General features: G+C 41.2%; 1 protein-coding gene across 1 annotated transcript in view; it reads right to left on the bottom strand.

The window, feature by feature from the left end:
* The window catches only part of unc119a2 (unc-119 lipid binding chaperone a2), a 19,385-nt gene extending 2,260 nt beyond the window's left edge, over positions 1–17,125 (bottom strand). The window contains exons 1-4 of the mRNA XM_085174549.1: positions 16,447–17,125; positions 2,577–2,690; positions 1,813–1,912; positions 1,550–1,722 (exon numbers count right to left, since the gene is read on the bottom strand). Of these exons, the coding sequence (XP_085030675.1) occupies positions 1,550–1,722; positions 1,813–1,912; positions 2,577–2,690; positions 16,447–16,717 (658 nt within the window). The 5' untranslated portion in view covers positions 16,718–17,125. The remainder of the gene's footprint in view (positions 1–1,549; positions 1,723–1,812; positions 1,913–2,576; positions 2,691–16,446) is intronic.

Here is a 17,125-nt window from a genome sequence, read left to right as displayed (position 1 = left end):
TTGCTTACATTAAAATTGTGTCATTTACTTAGTTTATATGTCATTACAATACATGATAGGCTAAAGTATTTTTGAATGTTTTCTCCCCACCCAACTTAAATGACAATTAAATATCTGAGTAGCTACTCGATAAAGCTTCCTGACCTTTATCGAGTACCTTCCTGACCGAAGCTGTCAGGTACTTCCTGATTCTCAGGAAGCTTTGGTGGCTTCTTCTCTATTGCCACCATGAGGTTGCCAGTTGTAGTTTTGAGCAGGGCTGGACTGGTAATCTGGCATACCAGGCACTGGCCGACAGACCAGCGCACTGGACAATGCCTGGTATTGCAGATTACAGCATTTTGTCACACTCTTCTTTAGTTCATTGAGGTTTGAAGTCATTTGTTTTTTCACAGCTCTCTTAAAGTCCCACCACAGCATTTCTATGATTTTGATGTCTGGACTTTGACTGGGCCATTGTTGCACCTTGATTCTTTTGGTTTTCCATCACTCTATTGTAAAGTTTCTGCTGTGCTCTGGATCGTTGTTCTGTTGCATGACCCAGTTTTTGCCAAGCTTCAGCTACCAGACAGATGGCCTCACATTTAAGTTGAGAGTACTTTGGTACAAACCCTTTATTGAACAAGATTTATGGACTTCTTTTGTAAAAAAAAAAAAAAAAAAAAAAAAAAAAAAAAAACTTAACCCAAAATTAAACAATTTTCTCTGTGGCTCAAATTGGTTGAGGATTATGGATTTTTTTGCCCATGTTCAGACAGCAGTGCCTCGTAAAAGCCTTGTGCTACCGTGAAAGAGTGAGATGCTGCTCTTGGGTTCTCTGTAGTTTATCTAAGCATTGCACCTTGTGGTAAATATGCTGGGACATCCACGCCTGGGAAGATTAGCAAGTCCCTTGAATGTTTCCCACTTGTAAATATATTTTCTCACTTCTGAATGATGGACTTCAGATGATGACTTGGAAATGACCTTAAAACTCTTTCCCAGACTGATGAGTAGCAACAACTTTTTCTCAGATATTATTGCTGATTTCCTCCTTGGCATTGCGCAAACACACACCTGATTGCCCCAAACCTACAAACTGTTAAAAACCTCTGCTTTTATAGAGGTGCTAATACTTGCAGTTCATCAGTTATTCAAGTGCATTTTTTTCTAAGCACTTGGCTTCTCCTTGCCCTAATAATCCCCGTGGAACTTCTTACTTGATTAAGACCTGCTAAGGACCAGATGATTTTCTATGATATATATATATAAAGCCTTAAAAGTTCAGTTTAATTTATATAGTGCCAAATGACAACAATAGTTGCCTCAAGGTGATTTATATTGTAAGGTAAAGATGCTAGAATAATAGAAAGAAAATAGAGAAAACCCAACAATCATAGGACTCCCTTTGAGCAAATGCTTTGGCAACAGTGGGATGGAAAAACTCCCTTTTAACAGGAAGAAACCTCCAGTAACCCCAAGCTCAGGGAGGTTCAGAAAGAAGGTAAACAGCATGTGTGCATGCTGTTTGTTCCACAAGACCTATATTCTAGTGGGTGCACAGACTTACTGATGTCTTCAGACAGAGGTGGGAACTCATAGATGTGTTCACAGGTGTTCTTGCTGCTGGGCATGCAGAAGCCAAACTCAAAATCAAAACTCTTGAGCAACTTCTCTCTGAAATAGTGCCTTTCAATCATCCTGAAATTCTCTATCGGTCTGTCTCCGACTGTGAACTCAACACTGGAAGGAAAAACATACACAGACAAGGTTCATTCTTTCCTTTGTTAACGGTGTCCTTGTCAATAAAGATTCACACACATTCTCACTTACGTGGCTCCAACTTGCCGCAGTCGGAGAAACGCAGGGGTGAACTGGTAACGGACGAATCGGCCGGCATTTGGGTCAATATCCCTCTTTTCACTTCCTTTATCTGAAGTGAAGACCAGTTTGCATGGAGCACATTAAAGTACAAGATAAACCTTTGTAGATGGAAGCCTAATAGAAATGGCAGATTTATATTGTGCTGGATGGCACCAAGTAGTAGTGGCACCAAGTAGTAGTATTTGGTGAAGAAAAAGGACAGATTTGCTTTCCTAACGCATCTTATAATTTTTGTTGTCTTCCTTCAATTTGAGCCCTACTTTTGTAGCTTAGTTCCTCTAAAAGGATGAGCTGTGGTTGACTCTGTTTTTAGAGGTAAATAGGCCTAATCACTACTCAAACTACAGAAAGTACAAAACACATTATCAACCCATCCTGCAACGCTCTCACTTTGAAATCTCATAATGTAAAGAATATTTATTATATATATTATTGTATTTAACAACAACTATAACGTAATGTCTCCCGTGAGCTGCTGATTGGAAGCTGGTGAATAAACAATATTGATTTCTATTTGATTAATTAGCTCACAACAGTCATATTCAAAGGGATTATAGAGCTGTAGCTACAATATAGTGTATTCCAAACAATTTCTTAAATATTTATGTAGTGTTTGAAACTCATACGCTTTACAGCATTTCATGATGGAAATTTCTCTTTTTTTATAAATAGTTGACAATGAAATATATGAATGCAAAAGACAGATGACTGACCTGTAGACGGGGGTTTGGTGATTTCAAACAGCACTGTGCCGGTCTCCATGTCTCTGATCTTGAACCTGGTGAAGTCGATGTTGTAAATGTTCTCCTCTGGGCTACACAAATAATCTGAGAGGGGGAGAGAAAGGAGGTAGAATAGTTATAGATTAGACAATCTTGAAAATCAATACCTTTTGAGACTCAGCAAGCAGAGAGTATTAAAAATTCACAAGTAGCAATGGAAGGGGAGGACAGATTGTGTGTTTCCTCATCTTATTTAGGAGTAAAAGGTTATTTTAATCAACCTGAAACCTCCAAGGCAGTAAAACAAAATCAGTGTAAAAGTGCAAAAAAAGCAGTCTGCTGGTCTTCACAGGTCAAGTTGAGTTTGTCTCTAAAACCACAGAGAACTTTAGAACAGAGAAAAGGGTGTTTGCTGCCTGGTACAAAACCGCTTCCCTCTCATTTTCATTAAGGTTAAGCAGTAAGGAACATGACTGCTGACTGACAGGTGTACTAACACAAGCGGCTGTAGCTGGTAAATGTTTGTTAGGCGTCACGTCCACTGTTTGTGATGTGCCTTTTGGAGAATTGGTGCATAACTGTAAACACTAAACATTTAGTCTTTTAATAATAACTAGGACTGCAACAGTCAGCCAGGTGTAATCTCAAGTGTTTTATTAGAGCCATTTCTCCATGAACACACAACTGAAAGGGATCATTTACAAGAGCTCGGTTTCTACTTATTAGCAACTGACTAATGTCTTAAAAAACTGAGCCACTTCCTCACAATTGCAATTGCAGGCAAACACCCACAAGCACCCAGTAAGAAAGAGAAGTGAGTTATTTTTATTCCCTTAATCCTTCCTGCCCTTACCAGGCAGTGTCAGTGCTTATTAGACTTCCCCAGCAGAGCAGACACTTCCTGCTTCCTGGCTGATCTGATACCACGGGAAGGCAAAACTGTAACATCTACCTATCGGCTGCATGTATGATGAGGGGAATTTTTTTAATGGATGGATCATTGAAGGCCCGAGGAGCCAAAACAGGAAACCCAGAGTCACACAGCAAGTTTAAAAGATGTCACAGCGTTTGCCTTGTTTGATCTTAACAGATCGGCACTTGTTGCTGTATGTTCTGCAGTTTCTCTTGATGGGCATGCTCTTTTCACACGCACGCACACACACACACACACACACATGCACACATACTCATCTGCTGTGTAGCTGACAATAAGCCAACCACATCTGCCTGCTCAAATCTGCAGTGAAACAGTGGGGACACTGCTGCTGCCTTGGGGATGATTAATCGCTGAAGAGGCAGCTCTGACTGACCAATCAGCCCACCAGCTGTTCTTCATAACACACTGACAGCTAGAAATGCCGGATATCTTCAATACCAAATAACACATCTGAGGTCAGTGTGCTTCCACTCAAAGTTTAGGCAGTATGAGTTGAATTCAATTCAATTTATATAGCATCAAATCACAACAACAGTCGCCTCAAGGCGCCTTATATTGTAATGTAGACCCTAATACATACATACATAATACATAATACATTCAGAGAAAAACCCAACAATTCTGACCCCCTATGAGCGAGCACTTTGGCGACAGCGGGCAGGAAAAACTCCCTTTTAACAGGAAGAAACCTCCGGCAAAACCAGGCTCAGGGAGGGGCGGCCATCTGCTGCGACCGGTTGGGGTGAGAGGAGGAAGACGGGGACAATAGAATAGCAGGACCACAGCTACATAGCCTGCTGTAAGCTGCAGGAATCAGGTGGTATTTTGACTAATAACTCCTTGCTTGAGGTCGCTGTAGGACAGTAGTTCTAAGTCACAAACAGCAGACAGACTCAGTGCGCCTGTTTCCCACCAACATGGTGCCTCCGAGCAGCAGGGCCGGCTCACTGTCAGCGGACACCAGAGTTGTGTCTAAACTCTGGTTTCCACACAACCAGAGCTATGTTTAAACCAAACAGACCAAAAAGCATTTCTTTAAACTGAAACAATGGCGCACTGAATGCTGCTTCATGTTACACAGATGTTACACCTGTGGTAGGTGAGTCACTGTATTGTCTTATGATGCTAATTCTGGGCATAACTTAGGTAATGCTTCTGACACGCCCACTGAATAAGCAACAACCTACAAAAACAACAACAACAACAAAAAAACAGTTGTTGGAAATTGTTTTCAGGTCTGAAGGTCTTTCAAAGTTTTTCTTTAAACATCGGCTGCTTTCTCACTCATTTTTTGTCCAGTCCTTGCATCTGACCATTTCTAGAAGAATGCTGTTTTGTGTTGTTTTATAGGCCACTTCACACTGACCTATGAATCATTCAAGCATAAAAAGGCACCTAACTCAAAGGATGAAGCAGTGTTCTGTCTACACAACGGGCAATTTAGCTCACAGCCAAATTGCTGCGACCCGTTGCAAAAACACATTATTTGCTCCCATTTCTATAGCCAAAGATAACAATTTGACGACATAAAACGTAGTTATCAGATGAAAACTTGGCATGTTTCAGAGGCCGTGTGTCCTCATAAAAATGAGGAAACTGGACAAGTGGAGGACAACAGAAGCAGAGACAGTGACAGGTGATACTAAACACGCTGCCAATGCATTAAAATCTTACCTTATATAATGTCTTTCAATGTATCTTTGCACGTTTTAATAAATCGTTGGACCTATTTCCCATTTTCCTATCCAGCTGTGAAGGAATGAGGGGTGGCTCACAACTGTAGTGTGTAAAAAACAAAAACAAAAATGAAGAGTGAAAGAAAAAAGATTTTGAACTGACGTTTAACAAGTTGCCCCCACATAAAAGAATCGAGTAGGAAATAATCAACCAAAAATAACCTACATATTTACTAGTAGCTCAGTAGTAGTTCACCAGTGTGACTTCATGATGAATGTACCTGGTTTAACGTGTTGGCCTGGAGCAGTCAGGATGAGAACTTTACTGAGCTGGAGCCCGAGAGTCTGTTTATTTCAACGTTAATCCCAAATGGAGGATTATTCACAATGCACCCCGTGTGTTATTCCTCATGTTTATGTATGAAGCATCCCCCAAAGAAGAGCCTCACCCCCAAGTCGCAGCATGTTGTCAACTGCATTTACTGCATGCGGTGAGCGCGCCTGACAGAGCTGACGTTATTCACTGTGACACTGTGATGCCTTTGCTACTCTGTCAGTCTGAATGCTGAGGTCGGCTCTTCTAAACACATCAACTTTGCATACCCGGCTTCATTTAGTACCACGCAACACCTGACCATCCAAACCGCCTCAACACACACACGCATGAAACAGTCACACTAGCATAAACATTCCCAGCAACCACATAATTTTATTTAATAACATGCAATATTTGTGCCTGCAAGGTGTGGGATTTTTATTAGCAGATCTGCATTTGTGTGTCTGTGTGTGTGCTGCACACATGTATAATGTAGTCTGTTGTGCCACAGCTGCTGTTGTCCTTGTCCTTTTGCTAACCTACTGCTAATAGTTACCTTTGAGCCTCCTAATTAAGTCCCATGAGGACAATGAGGCTGAAAGCAAGACAATGGATTTGTTGTGTGAGACTGTCTGTGGCTCAGTGTCCTTTCACAAGTGTACGATCTCACTTTGCCTTAAACACACACAGACACCAACACACACAGAGGTTGTGTTGGTGTCACATCTGAGGTTAACTTGCTCCCAGAAAAAACTGCCAGCAGACTTCAGTTTATCACTGCCAGCTCTTCTTCTGGGCTGTGAACACCTCCAGACAGAGCATGTCCCAAGCTTTTAGAGTTTGTGCGTATGTGCGTTTGTGCGACTGATCAAATTTAAGTGAATTCAAAGCGTGAAGTGAAGTGGTCACCACAGTCAACACTGAATTATGGTACGTGCTGAAGATGACAAAAACCTTAACCATTGAGTGCTCGCTCTGCTGCTGGGAACAGGAAACTCATCTGCAAACCACTTCTCAAACTTAAATGTCAGCTGCTTTTAACAAAATCCTCAAGTGGCTTCTCACTTCACGTCCTTCACAAAACAAAAGTTTGCTGATCAGAGCGTTCAGTGTCTTATTCCCACTGCTTATAGGTGCATCTTATTCGTGCACATGAATGATGCCTTGTGCTAATATTAAAGTATGTCCTCATGTTATTTTACAGCTTCGCTGCACACATGAATACTAGAAAAGATACACACAGTGAACAGGCTCTGTTTGGATTGGAAGTATTGCCTTTCATTTGTTCACCAGCCCACATTTTAGGAATCGTGGGTTTAAAGGGGATCTATCAACTTCATTTTCAGATCTATATTTTTATTCTTGGACTCTTGTAGAAAAACTTTGTATGGAACAATGCTCATTGATCATATACAGCCCTTCAGTTCAACCCAATCCATACCAAGCCATTAAGCTAATTTTCTTCTCTCTTCAGGCCAACTTTGCTCTGATTGGATACCACTTGCAAATATTAAGTTTGACCAGCAGGTGGGTGGGGCTTTCATGCTCACATATTGACGATATTTGCTCTCCAATATTAAAGAGAACAAATTAGAGCATTTAGAGCAGTCTGAAGCCTCAGACTCAAGAAAAAGAAAAAAGGCTGTAGAGGAAGAGTTGAGCTGAGATTTTCACCCACTTGCAGGGTTAGCTAACATAAAGGAAATGCTGACTCAGTCTTTGGTCAGAGGGGTCTGAAGTGGCACTCTGGATTTGAAACAATTTACTGGAATGATTTGTCAAAAATATGCATGTGTCAAAATATTATCTACTATTTGAGTTACATCAAATTACTGTAAACAGTTTATCTTTTTCTTTTTCTTAATTTACTGGCCAAAATACTTCTAATGTCCCTCCCTCCAAAATTCAAGCTGTGTTAAGGCATGGTAAGGTTAACATTTACCAGGCCACCTGCCCCACAGGTAAACATGAAAAGACACCAAAACCAGAGAGAGAAAAAAGCAAGCAGGGGGTGGAAACAACTGCATCAGAGAGCAGCAACAGATCCAAGAAAGAGTTGGCCCTCAGGGAGTGAGGAAACCTCACACCCCCAGAGAGTTTTCCATTAAATATCCTCACAGGTGGGCCCGGTTGTGCCAGAAAGGTTTAATGATGGATAAAGGAAAAATGAAATTATTTAAAGCGGCATCTTCATAAAAACAGGATGAATTGTATTTATGAAGATGGGAACTGTTAGGTCACTTGTTAAGACCTCCAACAAAGTAACTGCTCTACAACTTTTTGCTGTAATATTAAAAGTAATCTGGGGTAAACTCAGGTGTAATATCTTAATTAAAGCCTTTAAAGCTAGAGCAAGGTTAGCAAGTTAACACCAAATCTACCAAAGTGACCTCAATCAGCAGTATACACACACACACACACACACAGAAAAAGATGCCTTCTACAGTAAACCAGAGAAGTGCTCCAAATTTAATAATTTTAACTTAAGGTGATTTCAGATATCTGTCCTCCTGAACATTCCCTGCAGAGATCAGCAGCTCCGAGTTGGACTGGGTCAGGTTCACAGTTCAACACATACTGCGCCATGTGGCCCAGTTACACCAAAATAAACAGTCCTGAGCTTGTTTTAGCTGTTCACCCAGTTAACACTGGGACAGAACAAATTTAAGGAACCTTCCAGTATCAGTGGCACATAAAAAGGCTCATAAACACAACAGCTGATCCTAATAATGGTATCTAGTTCAGCATGTCCCTCTTTAGATGCTGATGGATTGCTCCATTTTATGTTTTTTCTTTACCCTTGCTCATTAAACAGCACCGTTAAACTGAAATACCTTTTCCTGTAAATGACAGCAAAAAATGTCACAACAAGAAAACTGACAAATTTAAAAACTTAGGCAATAGATAATGATTTTGATGATTAATCAACAAAACGAAAAAGAAGAAGAAGCTCAACGAGCATGCAAACAGGCCTGTTTAATGTGTCATTGTTGGTCATGTGACAAATGTCATATCATCTCTCAGAGAACAAGTGTTGAGAAATTGTGCAACAGCTGAAGGGGGGGAAGACTTTCTCATGTGTTGCTGCTTGTTTCACTGACAGACCACAGAGGCCACATAAAAAAACATGAACATGAACAGAGATGCATTCGTTGTCTGCGCAGTGCATCTGCACAGCAATGATTATTAGATCAGAATAGTCAAAAACTAACTGCTTACTTTCTTCCTTTTTTGGGTGACACGCTAGATAAAAATATTCGAATGGCTACATTTTATTTGTCTTTAAAGTTTTAAATTTTATAAAAATCATTTTTTTCTTAAAAAGCTTTTGCCATAAAAAATATCGGGCATCATCCTGCACTTAGAGTACATAATAATACATGTGAATGCCAAAGAAAATGACAGCAACCTCTTTGTATTCTAGTGAGCAGCAATCTGCCGGTTACGTAGGTGGGATGAGGAAGGCACTTAGGCCCAACTCAGCTCACATGGACTAATCCGGTTTAGTTACTCGTATGAAGGCAAATCCAACTAATCATTAGAGAGAGGGGGCAGGGCTGAAACTGTGTGTGTGTGTGAGAGAGAGAGATTGGGGTGACAAAGCAGGTGTGCTGTAAGGACAGTGGAGAGAAAGGCAGGAAGAGACGAGTGGCTAAAGAGACTGCAGATGTTGAATGACCAGAACCTGCAATGTGATGATGTAATATCTGTTAAAAGCTGTGAAGCTAGAGGAAGGAGATGTGCTAAAGTGACATGTCATCATTACTCAGTCTGAGGGACTGAGGTTATTGGAAATGTGTAAAGTATGTCTACAGTACTGTGTGATGAGCAGATGAGCAGTATCTCTAAGTTACTTACTTTAAAAAAAAAAAGAAAAACTCCAGTAAAGAATTGACACAGGACCGGAGAGATACATGTGGCCCTTCAGTTGATCCTCTACTGTTCACCCTCATCAGAAAATAGTCTCAGCTGAAGGATGTCTGTCAAGAAGCCATTCTTAATGGAGGGAAACAGCGAGAAAAGGCTGAGGTTTGCCATTACACAAGAACTGGACCTAAAATCAGTATAAACAGGTCTGATGGAGGTATGAATCCAAATGTGAAATTTCTATTCCTTACATAATGTGTACATTTATCATCATTAGTATGTATGGAGGATATCAAGAGAGAGATACAACATTGAGTGTCTCCAGATGTCTGTAAAACTGCAGTTTAGCCAGTGGTGTTGGGATCTTGTCAAAATCAATGAAAAAATACCATCAAATTTTCATCCACCAGGCATCTGGAAAACATGTGACTGGCAACAGCTTTATTTTTCAGCTCGACAATGACTAGAAACACACTGCTGGTACAGTAAAAGCATGTCTGGATAGAAAAACACACAGTGGAACACTATCAGTCATGGATTGGTCTCCCCAGAGCCAGCAATATTGAAGCAGAGAAGAAGCAAAGAAGAGCTCTGAATGTCCTTCAAGAGGCCTGGAGAAGTATTACTGAAGACTACTTAATGAAATAAAAGGAAAAACCCACTAAGAGTTCAGGCTGTGTTAAAGAATAAAGGTGGTCATAGCTGTCATATTTAATTGTACAACCTCGGCACTTATTTCCTATTTTATTATACTAAATAAAATGCATTTTATATATGTAGTATTTACAAAAACATTGTACTACATTGTAGTAAACATAAGTGAGCTATGTTGTTCATATCTTACAACCTTGATAACAGTGTGATTAAGGTTATTTAAACATAATCTGGTCTTCCCAGGGACAGTAGATGTAAACGAGCTTAATTTTGCTAAAAGTCTGTAAAATGCAAGAAAAGAAAAATCGGGAAACAAGAAAAATCTGAATAAATATAACAGCTTGCAATTTTAACCTTTGTTTAATACATGTATTAAAGTAAATGCATGTTTTATAACTATGACCAACATATGACCAACATATGACCAACAGGTGTGCATTATGTTTTCTAAATACACAGCCCATCTTCATTATCTTGCAATGAGCTCTGCAGGCAAACAAAACTGGACTGGTTTCATCACTCGCTAACTCATTTAACTTTATAGTACGGAGGATTTAACTGCATCCCACCTGCACCGATGCACTGTTAAAATAGTACAAACCAAAAGACTAAGGTGGGTTGTTTATGCGCTGACTGTTTAACAGAGCTTGTGGGTTAAAAAAACGTTTATTCAAATCATCCCTCGGTCAGACTTCACAGGTCACAGGCCGGTTCACACGGTCATATTTCTGTGACTGCTTCTGTCAAATGTCAGTGCAGTCAGTCCTTTTAAGATAGTCAGGAAGTTATACTTATTAAACCGCTTTAGTGCTATCGATGAGTATGAATGAACATCACAGCATAGAGCTGACTAATGGCTCAATGGCTCCAAGTTGTCTGTATAAGAAACCCTAACACTAGATTCAACCCATCATCCACTCATCCTCTAGGGAGGACTGTATCCTACAGTTTGACTGACTCAAGTCATTTGACATTGGCAGTCTTTATTTTGTGTTGGAGAGACACTCAAACGAAAACCTGCAGCAAGTGGGGAAGTGGTTCACATGCTGCAATTCCACTCCACTGAGTTTGGAGTGCAGAAAACGTCAGATCGTTACTGGCTGCAGAATTGGAGGTCATCCACAGGATGAGACAGCGACCAATGCTCAGAACTATCGCTCAGGTTTCTGTGAAAAAGTTCCTGTCAAATTCAATTTTAGCAGAGACAAAGTTTATAAAACTGTATTATTTAATCTTTCAGTTATAAAAAATTTAATCCTGAATCATTCAGTTCAGGGTCATAGTTGGGCATGAGCCTATCCCCAGCTGTCACTGGGCAAGACTCAGGATACACCCTGGGCAGGTTGCTAAACTATCGCAGGCTAACACAGAGAGACAGATAACCATTTGCATCTAAGGAAAATTTAGAACCCCCAGATAACCTAACATGCACGCCTTTGGACTGGGGTAGGAAGCTGAAGCCCCGGCAGAACGTAGCGAGCATGCAAACTTCACCCAAGCCAGTCACTGGAATCAAACCCAGGACCTGCTTGTTGTGAGGATATGTTGCTAACCACCACCCGACTGTGCCACCCTTAAAAAGAACTCATATGTACATTAGCCCCAACATGCACAAAGAATTGAAATCCAGCCACAGGCGTTTAAATTCTTTTTATGATTTATTAGGAAATAGATGAGTAATTATTAACCACAATGATGCACTATAAGCCAAATCACCCAATCTTTCCTATGCAGATCACTTTTTTAATTGGCTGTTTGATCAGAACAAGCTTCTTATTTTGTTTTTCCATCAGACCAAAATTCTCAAATGCTCAATTTACTATAATATGATAAAGTCAAGCAGCAAAATCATCCCATCTGAGAAGCTGGAAACAGAACGTTAGAAGCAGCACAATAGACTGTTTTCTTACTAAAGTTATGATTCTAGTCCTGTAGAGTCATTAAAAATATATTCTTGTGGTTGTTATCAAAAAAATTGGGGGGCAGAAAAGCCTTTGAGGAAGTTCACAAAGACTCCAAGCAGCACCTGAGCATTTGCTAACCCCCTTTAATAACATGTGTATGAGCATTAAATCCACTCTGTAAAATATCAGTAAATACAGAGGAGGCTGGGTGTGGAGCGCTGAGGTAACGGACGCTGTTTACAGGAGTATAATCATCGGAGTAACAATGGTGTCAGTGTTTTAATGCCTGTGCTATTGAGCTGCCCAAATGTGAAACAGCTGATGCCAATCAGCTAAAACAAGCTTATCCGCACCGAACTAATGCTCTGCACGGTCACACTGCCACTGCTAAACTCAAAGCAAATACTCACTCCAGTCGGCATGACTGGTTTATGTTGTTTAGTATCATCCACGTCATCTAATAACCAAAAAGAAATTAAAATAAGTGAAGACTATTTAGGAGCTATTTAGGAAGTTTTTCCACAACATTGTTTGCACTCACCAAACTGAAGCAGTCCAAACTGAAGCAGTCCATAAACTTAAAACTCAAAGTTTAATACTTTTGTAACAGCCAAAACAATTAGTGTGAAGTTTCAATAATTGTATCAACAAACACTTAATTATGTTGGAAAAATACAGCAGATATACCTTAGGCCTCTGAGGGTTCTTATCTATATCATATATGGTGGTTGTCTAGCAACCAAAGTTTATGCACCTTCAACTTCTTTAAAACCATTGTCTTTTTAATTTCACAACAGTAACAACTTCTTTATATACACAAAACTTTCAATGCGTGTGAAGTATTTGACATAACTGTATCGCCTAGCAACCACATAATAACATTAGCCTGTTAATATGTGGTTGCACTTGTAGCATTAATGCACCTATAACACATTACAAAAGCACAATTTTCATTTTAGGACAACAACATCTAATTTAAAGCCACAAAACTTTCTTTATGTGTGACACTATCTGTGTTGCCTGGCAACCACAGACATGGCATGGGTGTGTGCTAGATTTAATAAACTGTGACGTTATGCAGTTGCTGCTTCTGTGTAATAACAACTCGCTGCCTTTCTTTGTGACTTTGGGTTCTGGGTTACTTTGATAAACTGTTTTTTTGTATGCAGTGTCCTCACAGAAGTGCCAAAAACTGCAGTTTCTCCAATGGCCACTTGAGGCCTTAAAAGCCAGTCAGTCCTCACAGACACCTAGGTTAAAATGCCCCACCTACAGCAATAACGTGTTCACATTTATAGCAATTTGTCCCCATTCATAACAACTACATGTTGGTGATACATGTAGATGTTTGGATTTTGCTGAAGCTTAAAGTTTGATATGTGCCCACTTTGATCAACAGATGTGCCTCTAGCAAGGCCTCCCCTCGCTGACAGTCACTCACTGAGCCACTGAAATAAAGTGTGTTCAAACTGTTGTTGCACTTTTAAGAGAAACATCTTTACATTACAATATCCTGGTGTGAGGTGTGGCCAATCTAAGATGCATGTGCTTCAGTTTCAGTGAGATTATTTCTAATTTGAATGAGTCTGTTTGTGCATTACACCCAGTAACTTTATGGATCTTGATTGCTGGCATTGCACAGTAATTTAGCATGTCACCCTCTCATGAAAAGCCTCCCTCTAAAAACCCAAGAAGGAGGCTAAATGTTAACATTAAAGTGTTGAAATACAGAGACCAGTTATGTATGTTGGTGGCTGCAACATTTTATAGAACTTATTAACTTCTTATTAAGTTCCAATAAGAACTTTCATCACTTAATAACTGACAATTTAAGGAATGTATAGTCTCTCTCCTTTTTTTTACACTGCAAAAGTAATAATTAAGAAATACAGCATTTTGATTCCCAATGATATACAAAGAAATGCAGCAAATCCTCTCATATAAGAAGCTGGGAAAGAGAATACTGGGCAGTTTTTCAGTATGCTTGCTGCAAAATGATGTGTTTTTTCAATTTTATTTCAGAGCTAAACAAAACAACAGAAATAGCAGTTAGCTGCTTCCCCATGAGACAAAACACAATCACAGTGTCAGCAGGGGGGGCTTTCTTGCCACTCTGAGGCTCCATGCTGACTCGACGGATTAAGTTTAGGATTCGGTTAAGAACAAAATCAGGATCAAATCAGTCAACTGGGTAGAAAGCCCGTTCTGTCTATGCAAATCCCAATCAGTCTCAGCAGCTTGCTTTGATTATGAATGGAGGGCAAAACGATTAGTGACATCTTTACGCATCTTTAGTTTCCCCTCGTGGGATGTCAGAGCTCCAAACAGGTTCAAACCACTCAATAACAACAAGAACAACAAAAACCTCTTTAACTCAAGACTGTTGTTAAATCTGGCTGTGCTGGTTTGCCATGCCACTTAGAGAGGGACTCAATTTCAGCCACTAACAATCTGCAGCAGCAGAAAAAAATAGTGACAAGTCACAAAACAACAGAAGGGCCTCGGTGGCACTGACATCTCAGGAGAGCACAGGATGTCTCCTGCTTGGTTTGACCACCAAAAACGAGGCCAAGCAAGCATGAGTGTACGCATATCCGATTCTGTCCGTACAATCCATCACCTACACTGTTTAACATGGGAGAGGAGGCGAGGAGAGCAAGGAGGAAGTGTGTGGGAGAACAGAGATGATGCACGCTCCGCTGGCTGTAACCAAGGGGAGATGCTTCACGTTGCTGTAGTGACTCAAGCGTGTATCCACGTTGCTGTGGTGATTCACACATGCCTCCTCTTGCCTCCAGCTATGACGCTGCGAGATAGGAAAGTGAGTTTCCAAGACCATAACGGGGTCCGGCGTGGGAGTCAGAATCATTATGGTGCTCGCCTACGTGTCCCTGTGCAGCAAGACATCACACACTCACTTATGGGATCACAGACTTGCCGATTAAAAACACAAAGATGCGCACACGTGTTCTCGATGAAGTCAAAACAAAGCTGAAATTACCCTAGTGTGTGTCTAATAATAGACTGCATAATGGACAATTAGAGAAACTACTAGAGTTTTCGATGGCTGTGAGCAAGATGAGCCAAAGGATGTTCCCAAAGCTCAGTAAGCTGTGATTATATTGGATTGGACAAGCAAAGACCCATTCATCATTACAGCTTTATCGTCCTCTGTTAATCTCATGCGAAACAAGAAAATAAGTTAAAGTAAAGCAGGGAAAGAAGACAGGTGGAGGTTCCTCCACTGTAGGAATATTTTTGAGAGAAGTGGAATGACAAGCGCTCACTGTATTGCTTGTGGCATCTCACGGGTGCATGTGAAATGTTGGGCTGCTCATGAAAGCTTTCAGAGAAATAGAGAAGAACTGAACATGCAGAGGTGAGCCTAAAAATCCCCATGCAAGTTTCAAAATAGCAGTGAAAACATCCCACGGAGCATTTGCATGTTATCACACTCAGTATGTAATGCAAGTATGTTGTGTAAGTGAGGTATTACACTGGCCTTTAAACAGTCAAACGTCCCGCTGCCACCTGTTAGCTAACTAAAACCCGAGTTAGTGATAAATGTAGGAGTTCTTGTGAACATAAGAGCTTCCTGCCTGCTTCTCGGATGTTTAGAGGTGGGACATAATAAAAAAAAAAAACAGATGCATTAAGTAATAGGCTAATGTCATAAGCAGATTTCTCATCAGAAGGTTATGAAAAGGAATAAGCACATGAGTTTAAAAGTACCTAAAGAGACTAACATGTAACAGTAGGCGAATGTGACTACAGAGGGTCAATCATGATGTTTCCTGCATTTATAAACTGGCTTCAGCTTAAACAGCAAAATACTGCCTGCACACGCTTATTACAGTGGTAGCAATAGGGATAGCTTATTATAACAAGTGTATTTATATAGTTTTCATACTTCTTTTTAAGCTTGTTTGTTATAGCATATTTACATTTTGCAACTTGTACACTGGCATGGGATATTTTTTCTTTGCCTCCTGTTTTATTTACATGGTTACTGAAGCAGAGGAACCACACAGACTGCTTCGAATGATGACCCCTGGGTCACCCAAACGTCTCCAGCTAAGACGCCCTGCTTAATTTAACAGAGATTAAAATGCAGAGTGGGTCGTCCAGTCTTTCTTTTGATCCCGGTTCAACATCTTCACTTGCACGCTGTCTGCATGCACCACATCATTCACCCAACTCCACTGCTTAACCTCCACATTACAGTGGTGGGCTTGCACCTCCACAGGTCGCAGGACTGAGATGCCATCAGAGAGAGCTGAATGCTCCTCTGCGCACAAATCGTCAAAAAACGTACACAGCAGCTCAGTGGAGAGTGGACCTCCAGTGACGCTTTATCAATAACGCGTATTCAATAGGGCCTGTATGGATTACATAAATAAGGGGACACGATAATGACGTGATGCATAACTCATACAAGAGCACCTTTGTCCCCCTTTTCCCACTCACCTACCAACACAAGCAGCAGCAGCAACAGCACTGAACTTACTCTCTGTGATCTTCTGCAAGCCAAGAACATCCTCCGGAGTGATCACAGTGCTGGCGAGCAGTTGCTCCTCGGTGGTCACCGGGACCCCCACGTCGGTCGAGTTGCAGCCTTTCTTCACTTTCATCGCCGCCGTCTGCTTGGGGCTGCCGTTACTGGTGCTGTCTGTGCCGCTGTCGGTGCCTCCGGCGTCTCTGGCTGGATTACTACCGGCGGGCTTCTTAGCGCTTGATGGGTCCTGGCTGTTGCCTCTGCTGGTGCAAGAATAGCTCATTCTCCGCTCCTCCTCCCCCCTCTCCTAACCCAGGGCTTCCAAGATAGCTACAAAACAGTTGCCTCCCTCCTCTCCCTCCCTCACCGAAGGATGCAGAGTTGCTGCCTGTTATCCGGTGCTTAATTCAAATCCGCTTCGTCTTTCCCACAGCCTGTCTCCGCAGACGGAGTCTCGTGTGCGAAATGTGCCCCGGCTCTCTTCCTGCTCCAGCGCAATACGTGCGGAGAGCGAGCTGTCCTCCACAGCGCCAAACGCAGTTTGTGTTCTGTCAAGTGAAGCTGGACGTTTGTGGGGAAATCTGCTGGGTTTGAAATTAAAAGAGGCGGCAGATGGCTGTTGCCGTTGACGAGGTGGAGGAGGAGGGGAGGGAGAGCGTCTCAGTGGCGCAGAGACCGGCTCGTGCTTCTG

This window comes from Neolamprologus multifasciatus, chromosome 10 (assembly GCF_963576455.1).
Source record: "Neolamprologus multifasciatus chromosome 10, fNeoMul1.2, whole genome shotgun sequence".
NCBI classification, from domain to species: domain Eukaryota; kingdom Metazoa; phylum Chordata; class Actinopteri; order Cichliformes; family Cichlidae; genus Neolamprologus; species Neolamprologus multifasciatus.
Note: the sequence above shows the minus strand (reverse complement) of the source record. Positions and strands in the feature narration are given on the sequence as shown.